Source organism: Pangasianodon hypophthalmus, chromosome 16 (genome assembly GCF_027358585.1).
Source record: "Pangasianodon hypophthalmus isolate fPanHyp1 chromosome 16, fPanHyp1.pri, whole genome shotgun sequence".
In the NCBI taxonomy this organism is placed as follows: Eukaryota; Metazoa; Chordata; class Actinopteri; order Siluriformes; family Pangasiidae; genus Pangasianodon; species Pangasianodon hypophthalmus.
Window position 1 is genome coordinate 5,760,071 of NC_069725.1, and position 15,663 is coordinate 5,775,733.

Here is a 15,663-nt window from a genome sequence, read left to right on the forward strand (position 1 = left end):
ATCATTTAGATCAACATACTTTCCCTACAAATCATATTTAAATTGAATGTCTGAACCCACCTAAAAGTAAAATCTTCTAGCATGTAAGCATAAAGTCACACAAGACAACTCACATCAACATAAAGGAAACTTTTATAGACAAACCTCCTGTCCAGGGATGCTTCGGCTTTGACCTACCCAAGGGGAACTCACTGTAATGAAAAGAGGTACACAGAAGAGTATCTGGTGTTGCCCAGAAGTGGATGGGTTCCATTTTGAGTCTAGTTCCTCACAAGGTTTCTCTCGTTTGCTCAGTGAGGAAATTTAGATCAGGATTTCTAGAAAGCTGCTTTGTGACAATGACTATTGTTAAAAGTGCTGTACAAAGAAATTTAATTGAGTATGCTTCTACCTGTAATTTGTGATGTGATGCACAGTCAAATCAACAATTTTAAAATAATTTTAGTAGACACAACAATATCCTTTTTTATGCATTTATTTACGTAGCAATTTATTCTCTGTTTGGCTGCTGTTTCAGCAGTCTCATAACCACATGTCAGAAGGCCCGTGGTTCTTATCAGTCCTTCACTTTCACTAATCTGTGTGATCCTTCCCAAAAATACCACAAAAGTTGCCTAAAAATGTCACCTTTTGAAAAGTCCCTGCATTTTCGCAAGTTCATCAAAACTCTAAACTCCAACCCCCCTCCCCCCAGCTCCCCATTTTCAAAGCTAGTGAGGTCACACATTAGCAACAGAGGACAATCAATCTTCTCCATCCCACCCCAAAGTTTTATAACCATCCTTTTCACACACACAAGCAACCTTCTTATTTTAACAGCCAGAGAGGAACAAAAATGATTAAACAATAAACTCCCAAACCTTTTTTTTTTTTTTTTTTTTACAGAGAAGAAAAACTAAATGGGAAAAGGTCTTTGTATTAGTCCACGTAAATCCTCCAGACCGTCTCAGGCCGGCATTTTAATTGGGATGGGAGACACACAAATATACCAAAAATACAGTTCTGTGTGTCGATGAGAGGCTTTGTGTGTAGTAGGCAATGTCAATATGTCTGTCTCACTCACTCAGTCGTCCTTTTACACGGATTAGAAAGAAGTAGGTCTTGGCCGTCTCTACAATAGTGTGAATATGTCTGTGTGTGTCATAAGTTAACATTATGTGAGTCTAAATCAGTGTCGGGTGTGCGCGCGCATGTGGATTGAGGAAAAGTCCTTAGGCCAGTCCGAAGCCCTCTGAGCATTCCTGAATGGCCAGCAGCAGCATGTGTCTCAACTTCTCGTAGCTCTCATACGCTGGGAGATCCAGCTGGTTAAAGCTGGAGAGAGAGGAGACAGACCACAAAACCATTAACAACTTCATCTCAATGATTAATGCACACACAGTTTTCATAGATGTCACAATAAATGTTCAGCACAGATGTCATTAGATGATTTTTAAGTATTTGAGAGCCACAACATCTTTGCATTTTTGTTCATCATGTGTGTCTATGGCAGATACATTATTTTTAAATCTTACCAAGTGTGTGCAGAGGGCAGGCGGTCGGTGGAGCGGTCATCACGGTGAATCTGAAACTTTTGGATGCCGTTCATGCCCTCCAGTGCAGCGAAGCCCTGCAGAGGCACTTTGGACGTGCCTGTGACGAACTGCAGAAACTTAGCACGGTCTGCCTGGTCGAAGGAGCGCAGTGCACGCCAGAACCACTGGATCTGCACACACAATAACAGAGATTAACTCCCGAACCACCCCAGCATGTGCTCGCAAATTTAGGGTGGATGAAAGACATAAATGTACAATGTTTGCTGAGAAGGGAAATAGCTTGATATGATATTAAACGTATATATATATATATATATATATATATATATATATATATATATATATATATATATATATATATAAAATGTTGAACTCACTTTTTAAAATATTTTTTAAATCATGGTAACCACAAAAACACTGCATTGGTTGTCGGGGTGCAGTAGAACAGGCAGTCTGTATATGTTAACACACTCGCACTATAATTTTCTTGTACATTTGACTCAGAAGTTGCCAGCTGAGAAGTAAATTGCATCAAACCTGCATGCATAGCAAAATAATGGAACCAGAGAAGCCCTCTACATTACTTTTTGTTCCAACTTATATTGGTCTCAAATTATCAGCTTTTGGTGGAGCAGTTTCTGTTTTCTATTGCATTACATCTTGTTTTATGTTCAGCCTTGTGTGTGCTCTTAATCAGCTGGGTAGGAAAAAAAAAGGCTTTCACCTTCTATAGCAGTATAGAACTGCAGGCTCAATAATACTCAAGTGTACCTGAATATATAATCTATAAGTCTTTTTAATTTATAATCTTTAACTAAAAATCGCACATTTAAATGGATTTGACAGCTCTACTACTAATAAGCTGTATAATTTTAAACCCTGTGTGTAGACTTACTTGGATAGAGCTGGACTGGTACTTGTGGTACTCTGTATTGGCCTTAAGATCATCGATGTCAATGGTTGGCAGGCCTGAGATGAGCAGCTCCAGCTCCTGCTCTGTGAAGATGGAGATGAGCCTCTTGGGGATGATCTCATAGAAGCCCTCCAGAAAGGCTGCCAGCTGTTTACGAATTGCACCTTCAGCCACAACAGGAGAAAACAAGTAGGTTAGAGATTTTCTACACATTACACAGTTCTACACTTCCTGATTTGCTGAAAATCTGCAGAATGTGCTGACGCCAGTGTTGTGGATGCAACACTCACCAGTCATCTTCATCTGGCAGACCAGGTGCACATACTCCTTCTTATTCTCTTCAGTCACCAAGATGTTGGCCCCATTGGGCTTTAGATCTCTCACCTCACACACCCCAAACTCCTGGACCTGCAGAAGAAGGGAAAGGAATGATTCTGTCTACCTGTCCAGTGGTGTGGATCTCTACATATGTAATCACCAGTCAACAGTTTTTATAAGCAGTACCTCAGTGCTGAATGTCAGCTCATAGCCCAGTGTGGACACATCATTCTCCAGCAGGTAGACCAGGCCTTGGAAGAAAGGATAATCCTCACTCTCCATGTCAGTGTACCTGCACAAAATATCAACACAGCGGCTTAGTCATAACACAATGAGGCCAGTATTGCAATGAATTGTATTGTTTCTACACTCGTAATCTAAGTATGAAGCAAACACTTTAAAATGCATCATTTAAACAAATAAAAACAATATATGTTTAGTGTGAAATTTCACATTAACAACTATGACTTACATACAAAAATCATGTTTTTGAGTAAAATAGCAAAAAGTTTATTAAGTGAAAACAGTCTACCTAACACTCTTCCCCAGGATGTGTTTGTAGAAGCTGCGTGTGAAGTAGCATTCCAGCAGTCTGTTATCGTACACAGCCTTGGCCACCACCCTCCCCACAAACTTGAAGTAGCTGAGATGGTTGGGATTGCAGTGAGAGGACGGGTTGATGGTGTAGGTGACCCGGTCTCCAGGTGATGTGCGGAAAAGAGCATACATGGGGTTAAACATTTCTCGGGAGATGATCATGTACCACTCTCTCAACAGACCACCAGCATCCTGGCCCTCTTCTCCTTCAAACACAATGTACCTGAAGAGTTCAAAAAGATTATGTAGTTTGAGCAAGAGACAGTTAAAATTAAGCCATAATAAATTACAGTTGTTTTTTTTGTAACATGGTAAATTATAAGTAATAAAGTGAAGTATGCAGTTTGATAGAGCAGCTCCCTATTAAGCACTCACAGTCTGTTCTTCATGTCCTCTGGGCTCTTGCGGTGCAACTCTCTGTAGGAGTCCTCAAAGACATGGTCTCTCCTCACATGAACAGCCATGTCCTCCTTCCTCAGACCCTCATCCAGGCGCTCCAGTTCCTGACGGAAATACCTGAGGAACAAACACACATTAACCTAAAGCCCAGAGGCACTCAACAAGCCTGAAGGAAAACCACTACAGGCAGTGCATTCGTGACTTACTTGCGCTTGACATCAAAGTCAAGAATACGAATGTAGTCCACCAGGACAGCAAAAGGGCCATCAGCCAGGTGTGTGGTGGACTGGCGCAGGATCTGGTTAAGCACTGTTCTGTGGGTCTCTGTTTCAGGAAGCGAAAAAGGGAGAAAATCATTATAACCATAACTTGATCAATGATCAGTAATTACAGTTGCCACAAAGAACATTTAAGAAAATTAAGAAATTAATACTTTCTAGGAAGAGCTGGCCTGTAACTTCTAAAACATCCTTGTTTTCATAAAACTTCATCAATGGTTACAATAACAGCCCTATTAATGATCATTACCGACTGATCTCGTGACTAAGACTGTATTTCTTCTCAGCAGAACATTCGAATGATATTGTTGTGATGTATGTGCTGAACTTACCAGCGAAACGGAGAAACTTTTGGGTGTCTGGAGGCAAGTTGGAGGAGATGTGCATGGAGGAGGGCTCTCTGGAGAAGAAGGGGTCAAGCGAGGATGGGGTGGCGGGTGTGAGTGGGGCGGGGGACAGTGGAGGAGGCTCGTCTTTGATGTGGGACAGTTGGCTCTCTCGAGTGTCTCGCACAGGTGGTTTGCTCTCGCGCTCTGTAGCATGCACCAGAAAGAAGGCCTCCACCGCTGGCTGCAAGACTTTAAAATCAAACCATAGTGTGAATTTAAATCTGCTTGCATTATTTTATCAGTAAGGTATGTAGTGTTTTGTGATTACCCAGAACAGCATGCTGATCATGTGACTCCTCCAGCTCTTTGAGACACTCGCCCAGCATGTCCCACAGCTCGTCCAATAAGAGCTGCTCGCTCAGCAGGGGCAAATCGGGAAGCCGCTCCTCCTGCTCCTGCTGACTACTGGTCTCCTCACCTGAACACACACAAGTTCCTTAGACCTTTCAAGTTTTTTCCAAAAACACAAACACCTCATCAGGTAATAGTAAAACTAAAGTCTAAAGTAAATGAATTCTAAAGCCATTGACTAAATTTGTAACCGTACAGCAAAATGTACTCCAAATGTCCTCATCCAACAGTATACATGAAGGGCTACTGTCCTGAAATGTTAGCTAGATACCCCAGTGCAGTGAAAACTCACCAGACGGGGCCTGGTCCTGCTCCAGAGGCGAGGGCTGGTCCACGTCCATGGGAGAGTCATCCCTCTGTGCCGCTGGGGGCTCTGCTGCAGGATGCATCTCCGACTAGCCCAGAAAAAAAAAAAAATGAAACAAGATGAGATTCCACACAAACAGCTGCAAATAGCATGTGTAATAAGGGAACGAGGATGGATTTTATGCTAACAATAGTGTACATCCTCAGTGAGAGCACCATGCATTAATGGGAAGCGATCAGGGAAGGTGCTGGGGCGGGGGCCAAAGCACTCAGCCATAACAGCCAGCCAAAATCAACACAGGAGTGGAAAGCTAAAAGCACATTCAAAATTCATACCACCACAAAAGCCATAACATGTACACAAACATCAGGCTGTCAGTTGCTATTGCATGTACAATGCAGTGAATGTTTAATAAAATGTGTGGAACAGATTGCAGAGTTGTGTGCTGGAATAAGTGCAGTTAACCAAATAGGAGGCATAATGTCAACACATAGAAAACTGTGGTAGGAAATATCAGTCTGGCGTACGAACCATACAGAAAACTTGTAGGTGTATAGAAGTGGTTCACAAAGTGGGGTCCATGAAGCATAGCCAGGAAGTCCATGATTTTAAAAAAATTTCTTAAGTGGTGAAAATCACAACCCATCACTGTCAGAGTTATTATATTTATTCTTGAGTGTTGCAGATATTAGCCTGTTTGACTGGTCACGTGAATTAAATAAGTTTAATCCAAACCTCCATAACTCAAAAACAAATCAGCCTATAAATAATGTCTTGAATATAATGGCAATTTTAATAAAGATGTGTTCTGTGAGTGGAACAATCAGGAATAAAAACCTCTATGGCTCAAATAGCCACAATATTACTGTAGACCAGTGGTTCCCAACCTACAGGAGGGTCGCGGGAGCTGATATGATTTGAAGTCAAATAAAGATGCATAAAATGTTTGTATGTTTTTAAAAAAACATATTTTTGTATGTTTTTAAAAAATCATGTGCTCACAATAAGGCATTCAAAAAACAATTATATAAAATATTATTAACGATTCTCTTTTACAGTAGCCAATTGCGTTCACGTTCCAAGCTGGAAGGACTGTCATTGGCTGTTGTCGGTTCAGATAACTTGCGTGTCAACACAATATCAAAATCAAATGGAAAAATGTCAGAAACGAAAATGCGGTGATTCTTCATCAGATGTGAAGAAAAAGTTTAGACACTATGACAAAACCTACTTAAATTTAGGTTTTATTGAAGGTCAAGACAAGTCCCGGCCAGAATGTGTGTTCTGTGATGAAAAATTGGCAAATGACAGCATGAAACCAAGCAAATTGAAAAGACACCAGGAAACGAAGCATCCAGAGACAATCGGTAAAGATCAGGAATTCTTCGAGAAAAAAGAGATGGCTGTCAAAAAGACTGACAGACATCAGAAAGGTTTTCAAAAGAGCAGGTAATGATTATACTGTATACATGTACATGTGTGAGTAGCATTTACATATATTATATACACACACACATATGAGGGTTGGGGGGCTCAGATTGTATATGTGCGGGGGGGCCCAAGGAAAAAAGGTTGGGAACCACTGCTGCAGACATTTGAATAATGAGCCTAATATTTAAATAGTTGGATTATCTTCATAAAACAAATATGTGCTCAGGAAGGCCATGAAATTTATGTTACAGTTAACTGGATCCCTGGCTGCAAACTGTTTGAAAACCCCTGGTGTATGGAGTGCTGCACACTATCAAGTTTTGCTAAACATTTTGCTAATATACTTATTTATTTTTATTCCTGATCACAAATATTTTGCTAAAATATTTAGCAAAATTTAGCCCAATTTTATCATCCAGCTCAATTATTCTCCCATCTGCAAGGTGTTACATAACATGGTGATTAGTGCGAGTAGCAGTATGCCTGCTGTAAATGCGGCCCATGCTAACCGTGGCAGAGCTGGCTGAGCCGGCGGGCGGGGTGTTGCTTGCAGCAGTGCTGGGGACATGACCAGCCACCACAGACGATCCAGAAGCAGCAGCAGAGGAAGTGGAGGAGGAGGATGCAGAGGGCGGGGCAGCCTGCTGGAGGCGGCGTGCCCGCTGCCCCTCTCTCACCATCTGAATAATAGCGTCTGCTTCAGCTTCCAGTTGGCGAACCGCAGCCTGAATACTACTGGTAGAGCTCAGACTACTGGAACCTGCAACCGCAGAGCAGACAGAACACACACACAATCAATATTACAGTCAGAAACCGCACATCTGTTACTACACATCAGAGCCAGACTTGAGAGGGTAAGTACTTAAGCATGCCATTTTAAGCACTTAGACTATGTTTTGTGTAATATTACAGCAGTGGTGCCTCAGCAAATCGGGATCTGAACGACAGAACATTCAGAGTTAGTATTCCGATACTGCCAAGCTGTCACTGGTGGATCCTTTATAAAAGCCCTTAACTTTTCACTTGTAAGTTGCTGTCAACTTTCAACTTTTAATTGTAAGTTGCTGTCAATAAAAATGTCTACCAAATGAATATTCGTTATTGTAAATATATAATACAAATTAAATGTTTCTGATCCAATAGTAACGTAGTTAGAAAATAGTCACAGATTTAGTTGGCTTCAACAATGTGATGTTCCATTTTTCATTATGTTTAATCTCACTCAGTTTTCCAGTCTGCTTGGCCTTCTTGTTGGCACGGCGTGTGTCCTCCCTCAGCTGTATGATGACCTGTAGCACTCGCAGGAAGAATTTCTGCGTAGAGGTCTTAGAGGTAAGTGAGCTCATGCAGGGCAGCTGGAGCTCCCGGCCACCCAACGTGCGCTTCTGAGCAGCCACAATCACCACACTCTCGGATCCGTCAAACCTGCAAGCAGCCCATCGAGAGTATAGTCAGGGTAGTCCTATAGGGATGTCAAACTCAGTTTCTGAATTAACACTGGCATTTTGGTGAGGCGTTGAAGTGCCATAATCTAGAGAAGTGCATCGAGACGGCAAAAAAGTTGCAGAAGTCACCGGAAGGCCACGTTTGTTAAAATGGGAATGTTTACTGCATTCATTCATCTCCAGTAAGTGCTCTAGTCTGGTCAGGATCAAAAAGATTTAGGCTTCTTGAAATCTCACCTGCTGGTCATCTTGCCCTTGAGGCGAGCAGTGATGGAGGGGTCTTCATGAGCTGCCTCTGGAGACTGGGCATCAGCCCGTGCTCTCTTCTGCTGCTCCAGGTTATACTCCCGCAACTCCGCCAGTAAAGTGCCTAAACACACAAACAAACCAAGACATGTAAGTGGTTACTTTTAAGCTAAGGCTTTAACGAGTTAAAGAGTATTGCTGTACTAACCGATTTGTTTGCAGAGCGTGTAGCCTAGGTGGCGGGCCCCGCTGAGCAGCAGTCTGAGCACAGTGTCTCGGGTCTGGCTGTCCCCTCTTGACAGCTGCAGGAGGATGTTGGCTGCGTCCTCCAAGCCCTCCTCTGAACATGAGTGGGACGTCAGCACCTGGTGTAGAACACACACACAACAGGGGGTCTCCTAATCACACTGCTGTTGCTGGGTCAGAGAAACCTAGTAAGCCAAACATGAAGGTCATGTGTGTGTGTGCATGGGTGGATGTAAATTGTCACAAACCTCTACAGAGAGCTGCAGCTGTTTCTCTGTTAGTCCAGTGGAGGCCAACTTGGTGTCGATGTCTGTGCTGCTCCCACTTGCTTTCTGTTTGCCTGCATTGAGAACAGTTATATTCACCTCAGTTATCAGATCCTACCTTGGCAAAAACATATCTTGGCAGGCATTTGAATAAAGTGATGTAACGATGAAATTATAGATCTTTCAGTGTGTATACACAGAATTTCAGGGTTATTTTAGGAAGAAAATCAACTCTAACAAGCCTAATGAAGGACTACAATTAATCACATTTCAACTTTGGTTGCAATTTTTGCTAAACAATCACCTATGATATTAGAGTTTTTAGTGACTCCGCTACATTAAATCAGGAGCTCTTCATTCAAATGTTTAAACAATATGTGGTTGCATATGGTCCAATTTTGGTTACATTTATCCATCACAAGAGCCACTCACAGTTAATGTGCGGTCTTGTTTTGATTCAAAGATCTATAGATTTTAAGGAATACAAGTATGCTTCCTGTAGATTTCCTGTAGAAAATGTAATAAAACTATATGTTGCAACTGTGACATTATAATGGGAATCATCATGATGCACAGTTATAACTTCAGTTATATGAAAAATAATAAGATTTTACAAAATATACAACTTTTAGAAGGTAAACATTTGGATCTGTAGCCCTCATACCAGCTGTGGTTGTAGCTGCAGTAGCTGTGGTTGTAGCCGCAGTAGCTGTGGAAACTGGTTGAGATGCGGGCACCGCTCCTGCTGCCGCGCCCTGGCTAGCCGCCGTACCCACTGATCCGGCAGTGACCTGAGCCGTGGGAGCTGCAGAAACAGAAGAGGGTGCCTGAGGCACAGGGTGGCCAGCTGGCACCTCAGTGGCCTTGTTGTCAGGCAGAGCGATCGAGATGAGCGAGAGCAGCCGCAGGAGCTTCTCAGTGAGCAGAGAGCTGCGGCGGATAACAGGGTGAGACAGCATGTTCATCAGTTGGCCCAGTGGAGATGCTTCCAAACTCAACTGAGCTCCCTCAGTCTCTCCAGATGCCCCCAGAGGCACGGTCTTCATGGAAGCCTTGCCTTTACGACTGACATTCATGTTGTCCAGCTTGACTAGTAGGTCCCAGAAGTCGGTGGAGATGCCCAAGGACTGTGGGGTGCCTGTACAGGAGCTGAGGGAGTTGTGGGTAGAGGAGGGGGTGTTGGGTGTACCAGAGATATTTGTCTGGCTACCACCACCTGATCTGCAGCCTCCTCCAGCTGTGGAGGCAGAACTACTACACAGGCGAGAGTCCAACTCAGAGGAGGAAGAAGACGACTGTGGGTCCTTGCAGCGCTGCTGCGTGAAGTGGCTGGGGAAAACCTGCACAGAACAAAACAAAAAAATTAATTATATTAAGAAACCTCACACCGACCATATTACCAGTTAACAAAACAAAAAAAAGGTTTTTGTACATACTGAAAAAAAAAAAATCTACAACCGGGAAGCAACCTTTTTTTTTTTTTTTTTTTTTTAAAGACATGAACGTTTTTCTTTCGTTCATGTCAGAAGTTCTTGATGTCCTCAGGCACAAAATAGCCCTTTCAATCTGTACTCAAACTAAAAATTACTAAGAACAGAAACTAAAATATAGAAATACAATATGAATATCTTTAAAAATAATACTAATACAGAAAGCTAATCCATAGTAAGATCTAAGCCAAAAAATATAAATAAATAAATAAATAAATTTAAAAAAAAACACCACACTGAAAATCACTCACCTTGGCCAGCTGAATAAGGGTATCCAGTACGTGGCGACAGACAACAGGGGCAGCTTGTGGGTGAATGTGCACTGTAGAACCTCCTCCTCCTGCGCAGCCGACTCCTGCTCCAGTTCCTGAAACTCCTCCACCCAGACCCGCAGAGCCCACAGCTCCTCCTGCCGAATGTCTGTCTGCATGCTTCCGGCCAGAGGCCCGCTGGATCTGGAAGATGTTGGTCCTGCAGCCCAGCGCCGCATCCATGGACACAGAGAGCCATGAGAGCTGACTTGAACTGCGCGACTCCACTCGGTTCAGAAGCTCCAGAGAGGAAGAGGAGGATGAAGAAGAGGACACTGAGGTTGAGGAAGAGCCCTTGCTGGCACCAGATGGCCCCTGACCTTGTGTGCGTTTGCCTCGAGCCTCATCAAGTCGGGCTGTCTCCAGACAGAGCTCGCTCTCACTGCTGCGCTGAAGGATGGAGAGCAGGCTGCGGATCACCCAGCCACGTGTCTGTGAGTGGTAGCACAGGTTCCTGAGCACACGGTGCAGCCTACTCGTGTTCAGCTTGGGTTCATCCACAAAAAGAAGCACCAGGAGGCATGACAGAGCCTCGTGGTCCAGGAGGAGACGCCCTCTGAGGCGCAACAGGGAATCCACGTTGGAGCTAGATGGGCTGCAAGCAAAGTTCATAGATCACAGATTAGTAAACAGGTATGAAATGAAATGACAAAATTACCCTCTGCTTTCAACCACTTCTACACACTGACCGACTGTGGTTGGAGCTGCCGCCCATCTGGAAGGTTCCGCCTCTCTGCACAGCCAGGCGAGTGTACTGCACACCACGGTTCCCACCTAGACGGCTAGTGAAGGCAGGTGAGCGCAGAATAGCTGAGAGGGCAGAGGAAGAACTGTGGCCGAACAAGCGTTCATGCATCATTTGCCTCTGACGAGCTTCCTGCTCCCGGCGCAGCGCTGCAGCCTCGGCCGCAATGTCCGGGGGCATGACGGCCAGCACGCTGTCCTCCATGTCCTCCAGAACAGAGCGACGGAGTTCGGACGGCAATGTCTGTATGAACGTGACTGGGTCCAGGGGCTGGTCTCCCTGAGGGGGCTGCTGGGACTGCTCACGCCGCTGCTGCTCTGCCCTCTGCTGAGCCAAAACCTGACCACACAAAAAAAATAAAAAAATAACAGGAATCAATCAGTCTCAATCTTCTGGTTTTGAGGGAAAAAAAAATGGAAAAATGGACATGATCATTTATGCAAAATAAAAGGTAAATTAAGCTTTAAAAACTGTACAAGTCTTTCTTTCTACTTTTTCAGCAACCAAAGGCAAATTTGCTCAGTGTATCGCACCTCCTCCTGAATGGCAAGCGGCAGTGCAGCCAGAAATTCACGGCTGACTTCGGTCACCCCAGGGCTTCCTCCCAGTACTGCGGCTGCTGAGGAGGACATGGAAGAGGATACAGAGGGGCGAGAGGGGGGTCTGATACCCAGTTGGTTCTGCAGCACCTCTCGACGGATGTCCTCGGGCAACGCAGCCAAGAAAGAGGGATCCACACCTTCTGGCAGACTGATTCCTATGCACACAGAAACAAAAGCAAAAAAATGTTGAAGGGAGACAGGATGGAATCTACTAACACAGGGTTCTTGATCTTTCTTCATAAAAAGTTCCATATTCTGGATTGCTTTAATATCTATACTTTTTCCAAAATATTTTCTGAAATTTTCCAGGGTCTGGAAATTACACAAGTTCATTTAAAACACACACCTGCAAGTGGATCATCTTCCACGTTGCTGGTGGATGGGAGGGGCTCCTCTTGGATGGCCTGGGACTGGCTATCAGCACTGTCACTCCGAGGCATGGTCTCACCAGGAGAGGACACAGAAGTTGAGCTAGGAGGATTGAGATTTCAGATTTATCACAGTAGAACAAAAGCTCTGATTCACCTCTGATCAAGCATTCAAATATGGCCCGTAAACAAAGTTTAATACATATAGGTTGCTTACCCTGTATCTGCATCTGTTTGCCTGTCAGTCAGCCCACTTTCGCCACTTCCTGACAGTTCTTGAGACATGTGATTGGGCTGTGCTGAACTGGGGGCAGGTTCTTCCTGTGTTGCAGAGGCAGGGCTGCTCGTATCCATAGGTGAACCCTCTAGCTGCGATACCACTGGCACAGGCTCAGAACTCTCTGCTATATCTGGGCTCAGAGAGGCTGAGGAATAAGAACAGACTGTGTTAAGTGACAGGGTCTAATTATCATTCCTTTCCTAACAGACAGATATGATGACAGTTTTTCAGGAAGCAAAATTTTACATGGAACACAAAAGAGTGATAGAAATAAACAGTATAAATAATAAAATTCACAGTATGAGAAAAGAGTAATAAACTTAATAAACACAGTAAACACCAAACTCGCCGCACAGTATTCTTGAAAATGAGTAAACAGTTAAACAGTTAGAGTGATTTTCACATCTGGAATTGGTTCAGTGACCAGTGCAGTAGGTACAGTAAGTAGAAGCTCAAATGGCCTAAAAACTAACATGGACAAATTCCTTTCAAAATACAAGAAAAAAAAATAAATAAAAATGCATATGAGGAAGAATGATCTTCTGTTTAACAATGAAGTAAAATTATACAAGCTTTAACAGTTAATCTACCTTCTCTAACTGTGTCCAAGGCTGCTCCTCCTGCCCTCTCACCCCCAGTGGAGGCAGGTGACATTTCCATCTGAGAAGCTTCTGCTTCGCAGTTTGGCCTATCAGGAGCTGAGAGCTGAGGTACAGCCCCCGCCAGTGCCCCAAGAGAATCAGCACGTGAGTCAGCGAGCAGGAGCTCTGCGATTGGCTGATGTACTTGCTGACTGATGGCCGTCTCTAATGAAACCAAAGCCTGTTCGTGAGGGGCAGTGGGGGTGACGTCTCCTGAAGGGGGCGCTGTGAGGAAGCCCTCAGAGGAGCGGGATGGATCCACACATGAAGACACCCCACCCTGGGCTCGCTCTCCCTCCGCTATTCAAGACAAGGAATATGTAAGTGGAACATTCAGAGATGGCTTTACATTTGCCTCATTTTAGTCAAACTGGATACATAATGTGTTGTTAAATGTGGCTCAAGGGCTGCAATGAGGAAGGCAGTAAGTTGTATAGTTATCTCCTTCGAGGGCTGCGCTATCCTGATCCCCAACAACACAACTTACTACCTCACCACAGCACAGCCAGAAAGACCTGCTATAACAACTTACACAAAACAAATCGCATGACATCAAGTAATTAAATATGAAAACTTGGCCAGCTAAAACCATAACAAACAAATTACTTTATAGCCTTTGAGCAAAGACAGGCAGTGTGGTGAGAGTTCATTCTGTTGACAAGCGAATGCCGTGGGAAAGACAGTAGGCTGTATAGTTATCTCCCAGATCTGGTGTGATCCTAAAACTATACAAACTACTACCTCATCCCACAGCCCGCAGAAAGACTGGCGCAGAAAGCTGGTCCAACACATTGCTGATTTAGCCTGGATGCAGCAGTAAGGGGACAGTTTAAATCTAGGCTTTAGGTTTCTAAATAACTAGATAACTTTTACTTTCTGATACGAATGTAAAAGTAACTAGAGTACCTGCTGAGTTTTCTCCTGCTCCATTTACAGTTCCTATTGTAGTACCCTGGAAGACACACACAGAGAAAAAATTCAGACACCTATATAATGCACATGACCACAAGGGTTTCTAGGTCTGGCTGAAACCCATGTTCTCGCTCTGATTAAATGCTGATACACTTTAACAGCACGAGTCACATCCCATCTGTGCCAGGAATCCCCCGGCTGTTACCCGTTCCCTGTTTCCCCTCTCCCTAACCTGCAGCGTTTGCTCCCTGCTCTCTTCTCCAGAGGTGCTCCTCTCATTCTGCTTGGCCTCTTCCTCCTCTGCCAGCTGCAGTCTCCTTTTCTCCCTGCGCTCCTCCAGCTCCTCATCACGCAGGCTCTCTAGGTGTTGCAAGATGGGGACCTTAACCACTAATGCAGAAAGAATGAATAAGTTTCAGTTATTTGAGAGTTAAAGCATTAAAAAAAAAAACACTTCACAAATCAGAGCAACAGTTTATGAAACATTTGGCACAAGAACACTGGAACTGTGAATTTTTTCCCCCACTTATCAAATACCATTTAGATGTCTGTTTTTGGTACAACAGAACCTATAAGGGACTAGAAGTTGGGGCTAGCCAATCAGATATGTGTAATAGATCATGCAAACTGAGAAAAACTGTAATACTGGCTATTTTTCCCCCGTGCAATGCTTTTTTATTCTTTTTTTTTTTGTATATGCTGTCCAAAGCACCATTGCGCTACTTTAATTCTTGATGTGCACACTTAATTTAAAAAAAAAAACAAAAAACAAAAAAACAGTTCAGCTGCAGATGTCAGAGATTTTTAAATGCACTTGTAACAGCAATGAAATGTTAATTTTGTTTCCTTAATATGGCTTGAAATTAAAATCCTTTGAACCTGTTTTTTATGCTGCCTACAGCAACAACCTGAAGAAAAACAGCATTTTATGAAACCTGTTTAGTTCTCCTACCTGCAACGCAATCATGCATGCTTTCCGCATCCAGCACTTTACATTCATCTGTCCATCTAGTTAAGGCTGTAGGAATACTTGAAAGGGTGCCTAAAGAAGAAGGAAAAAAGTGAATTAATAAATGCTGGAGAGAGACTGCAGGACTGGTTCACTATGTTTTTAATACTGGTTAAATATATTCCTGCTCTGACTCACCAGCCTGCCCACCAGCACTACTCTGCTCGTGGAAGAAATCATCCAGTAGCTCGTCATCGGAGCGGGCAATGATATGCACATCCTCATTGCCAACCAGTAGACGGGCACGTCCACGTGACTGCAGGGGCAAAGAGCTTGACAGCTGCAGGATGTCTGCCGCTGCACTGGGACCTAGCAACCTGCAACACAATCGGAGATTCATTCAGAAACCAGTGCACTTGATAAAATAATATAAATGCAATAATAGCACCTTAGAATTAATGGACATCCATGCTGTGCTTATGAAGTGACCTCTTGCAAGCTAAACACAAATCTTTTTAGGCAACTGTTTTCCACAACATTTTGACTCTGATCTGCCAACATCCTTAACATTAAAATGATCAACCCTTACTGACCAATGGAAACACACAAATTCTCAACCAATTATTCTTTGATCATACGGTTCA

General features: G+C 43.6%; 1 protein-coding gene across 8 annotated transcripts in view; it reads right to left on the minus strand.

Annotated features, from left to right (window-relative positions):
* Window positions 1–459: 459 nt before the first annotated feature.
* huwe1 (HECT, UBA and WWE domain containing E3 ubiquitin protein ligase 1) overlaps window positions 460–15,663 on the minus strand; it is a 50,975-nt gene continuing 35,771 nt past the window's right edge. For 7 of the 8 annotated variants that reach the window (XM_053240538.1, XM_053240542.1, XM_053240540.1 and 4 more), the window contains 27 exons: window positions 15,218–15,396; window positions 15,023–15,112; window positions 14,303–14,460; window positions 14,065–14,110; window positions 13,108–13,458; window positions 12,455–12,662; window positions 12,216–12,340; window positions 11,801–12,024; window positions 11,212–11,606; window positions 10,463–11,117; window positions 9,386–10,061; window positions 8,704–8,795; window positions 8,418–8,574; window positions 8,201–8,333; window positions 7,741–7,943; window positions 7,028–7,278; window positions 5,073–5,175; window positions 4,698–4,847; window positions 4,373–4,618; window positions 3,969–4,086; window positions 3,739–3,879; window positions 3,299–3,586; window positions 2,953–3,058; window positions 2,739–2,856; window positions 2,431–2,612; window positions 1,515–1,705; window positions 460–1,314 (listed from right to left, as the gene is read on the minus strand). In XM_053240538.1, coding sequence (XP_053096513.1) covers window positions 1,212–1,314; window positions 1,515–1,705; window positions 2,431–2,612; window positions 2,739–2,856; window positions 2,953–3,058; window positions 3,299–3,586; window positions 3,739–3,879; window positions 3,969–4,086; window positions 4,373–4,618; window positions 4,698–4,847; window positions 5,073–5,175; window positions 7,028–7,278; window positions 7,741–7,943; window positions 8,201–8,333; window positions 8,418–8,574; window positions 8,704–8,795; window positions 9,386–10,061; window positions 10,463–11,117; window positions 11,212–11,606; window positions 11,801–12,024; window positions 12,216–12,340; window positions 12,455–12,662; window positions 13,108–13,458; window positions 14,065–14,110; window positions 14,303–14,460; window positions 15,023–15,112; window positions 15,218–15,396 — 5,689 coding nt within the window. In that variant the 3' untranslated portion in view covers window positions 460–1,211. The remainder of the gene's footprint in view (window positions 1,315–1,514; window positions 1,706–2,430; window positions 2,613–2,738; window positions 2,857–2,952; window positions 3,059–3,298; window positions 3,587–3,738; window positions 3,880–3,968; window positions 4,087–4,372; window positions 4,619–4,697; window positions 4,848–5,072; window positions 5,176–7,027; window positions 7,279–7,740; window positions 7,944–8,200; window positions 8,334–8,417; window positions 8,575–8,703; window positions 8,796–9,385; window positions 10,062–10,462; window positions 11,118–11,211; window positions 11,607–11,800; window positions 12,025–12,215; window positions 12,341–12,454; window positions 12,663–13,107; window positions 13,459–14,064; window positions 14,111–14,302; window positions 14,461–15,022; window positions 15,113–15,217; window positions 15,397–15,663) is intronic. The other variant, XM_053240544.1, reaches the window with a different exon arrangement.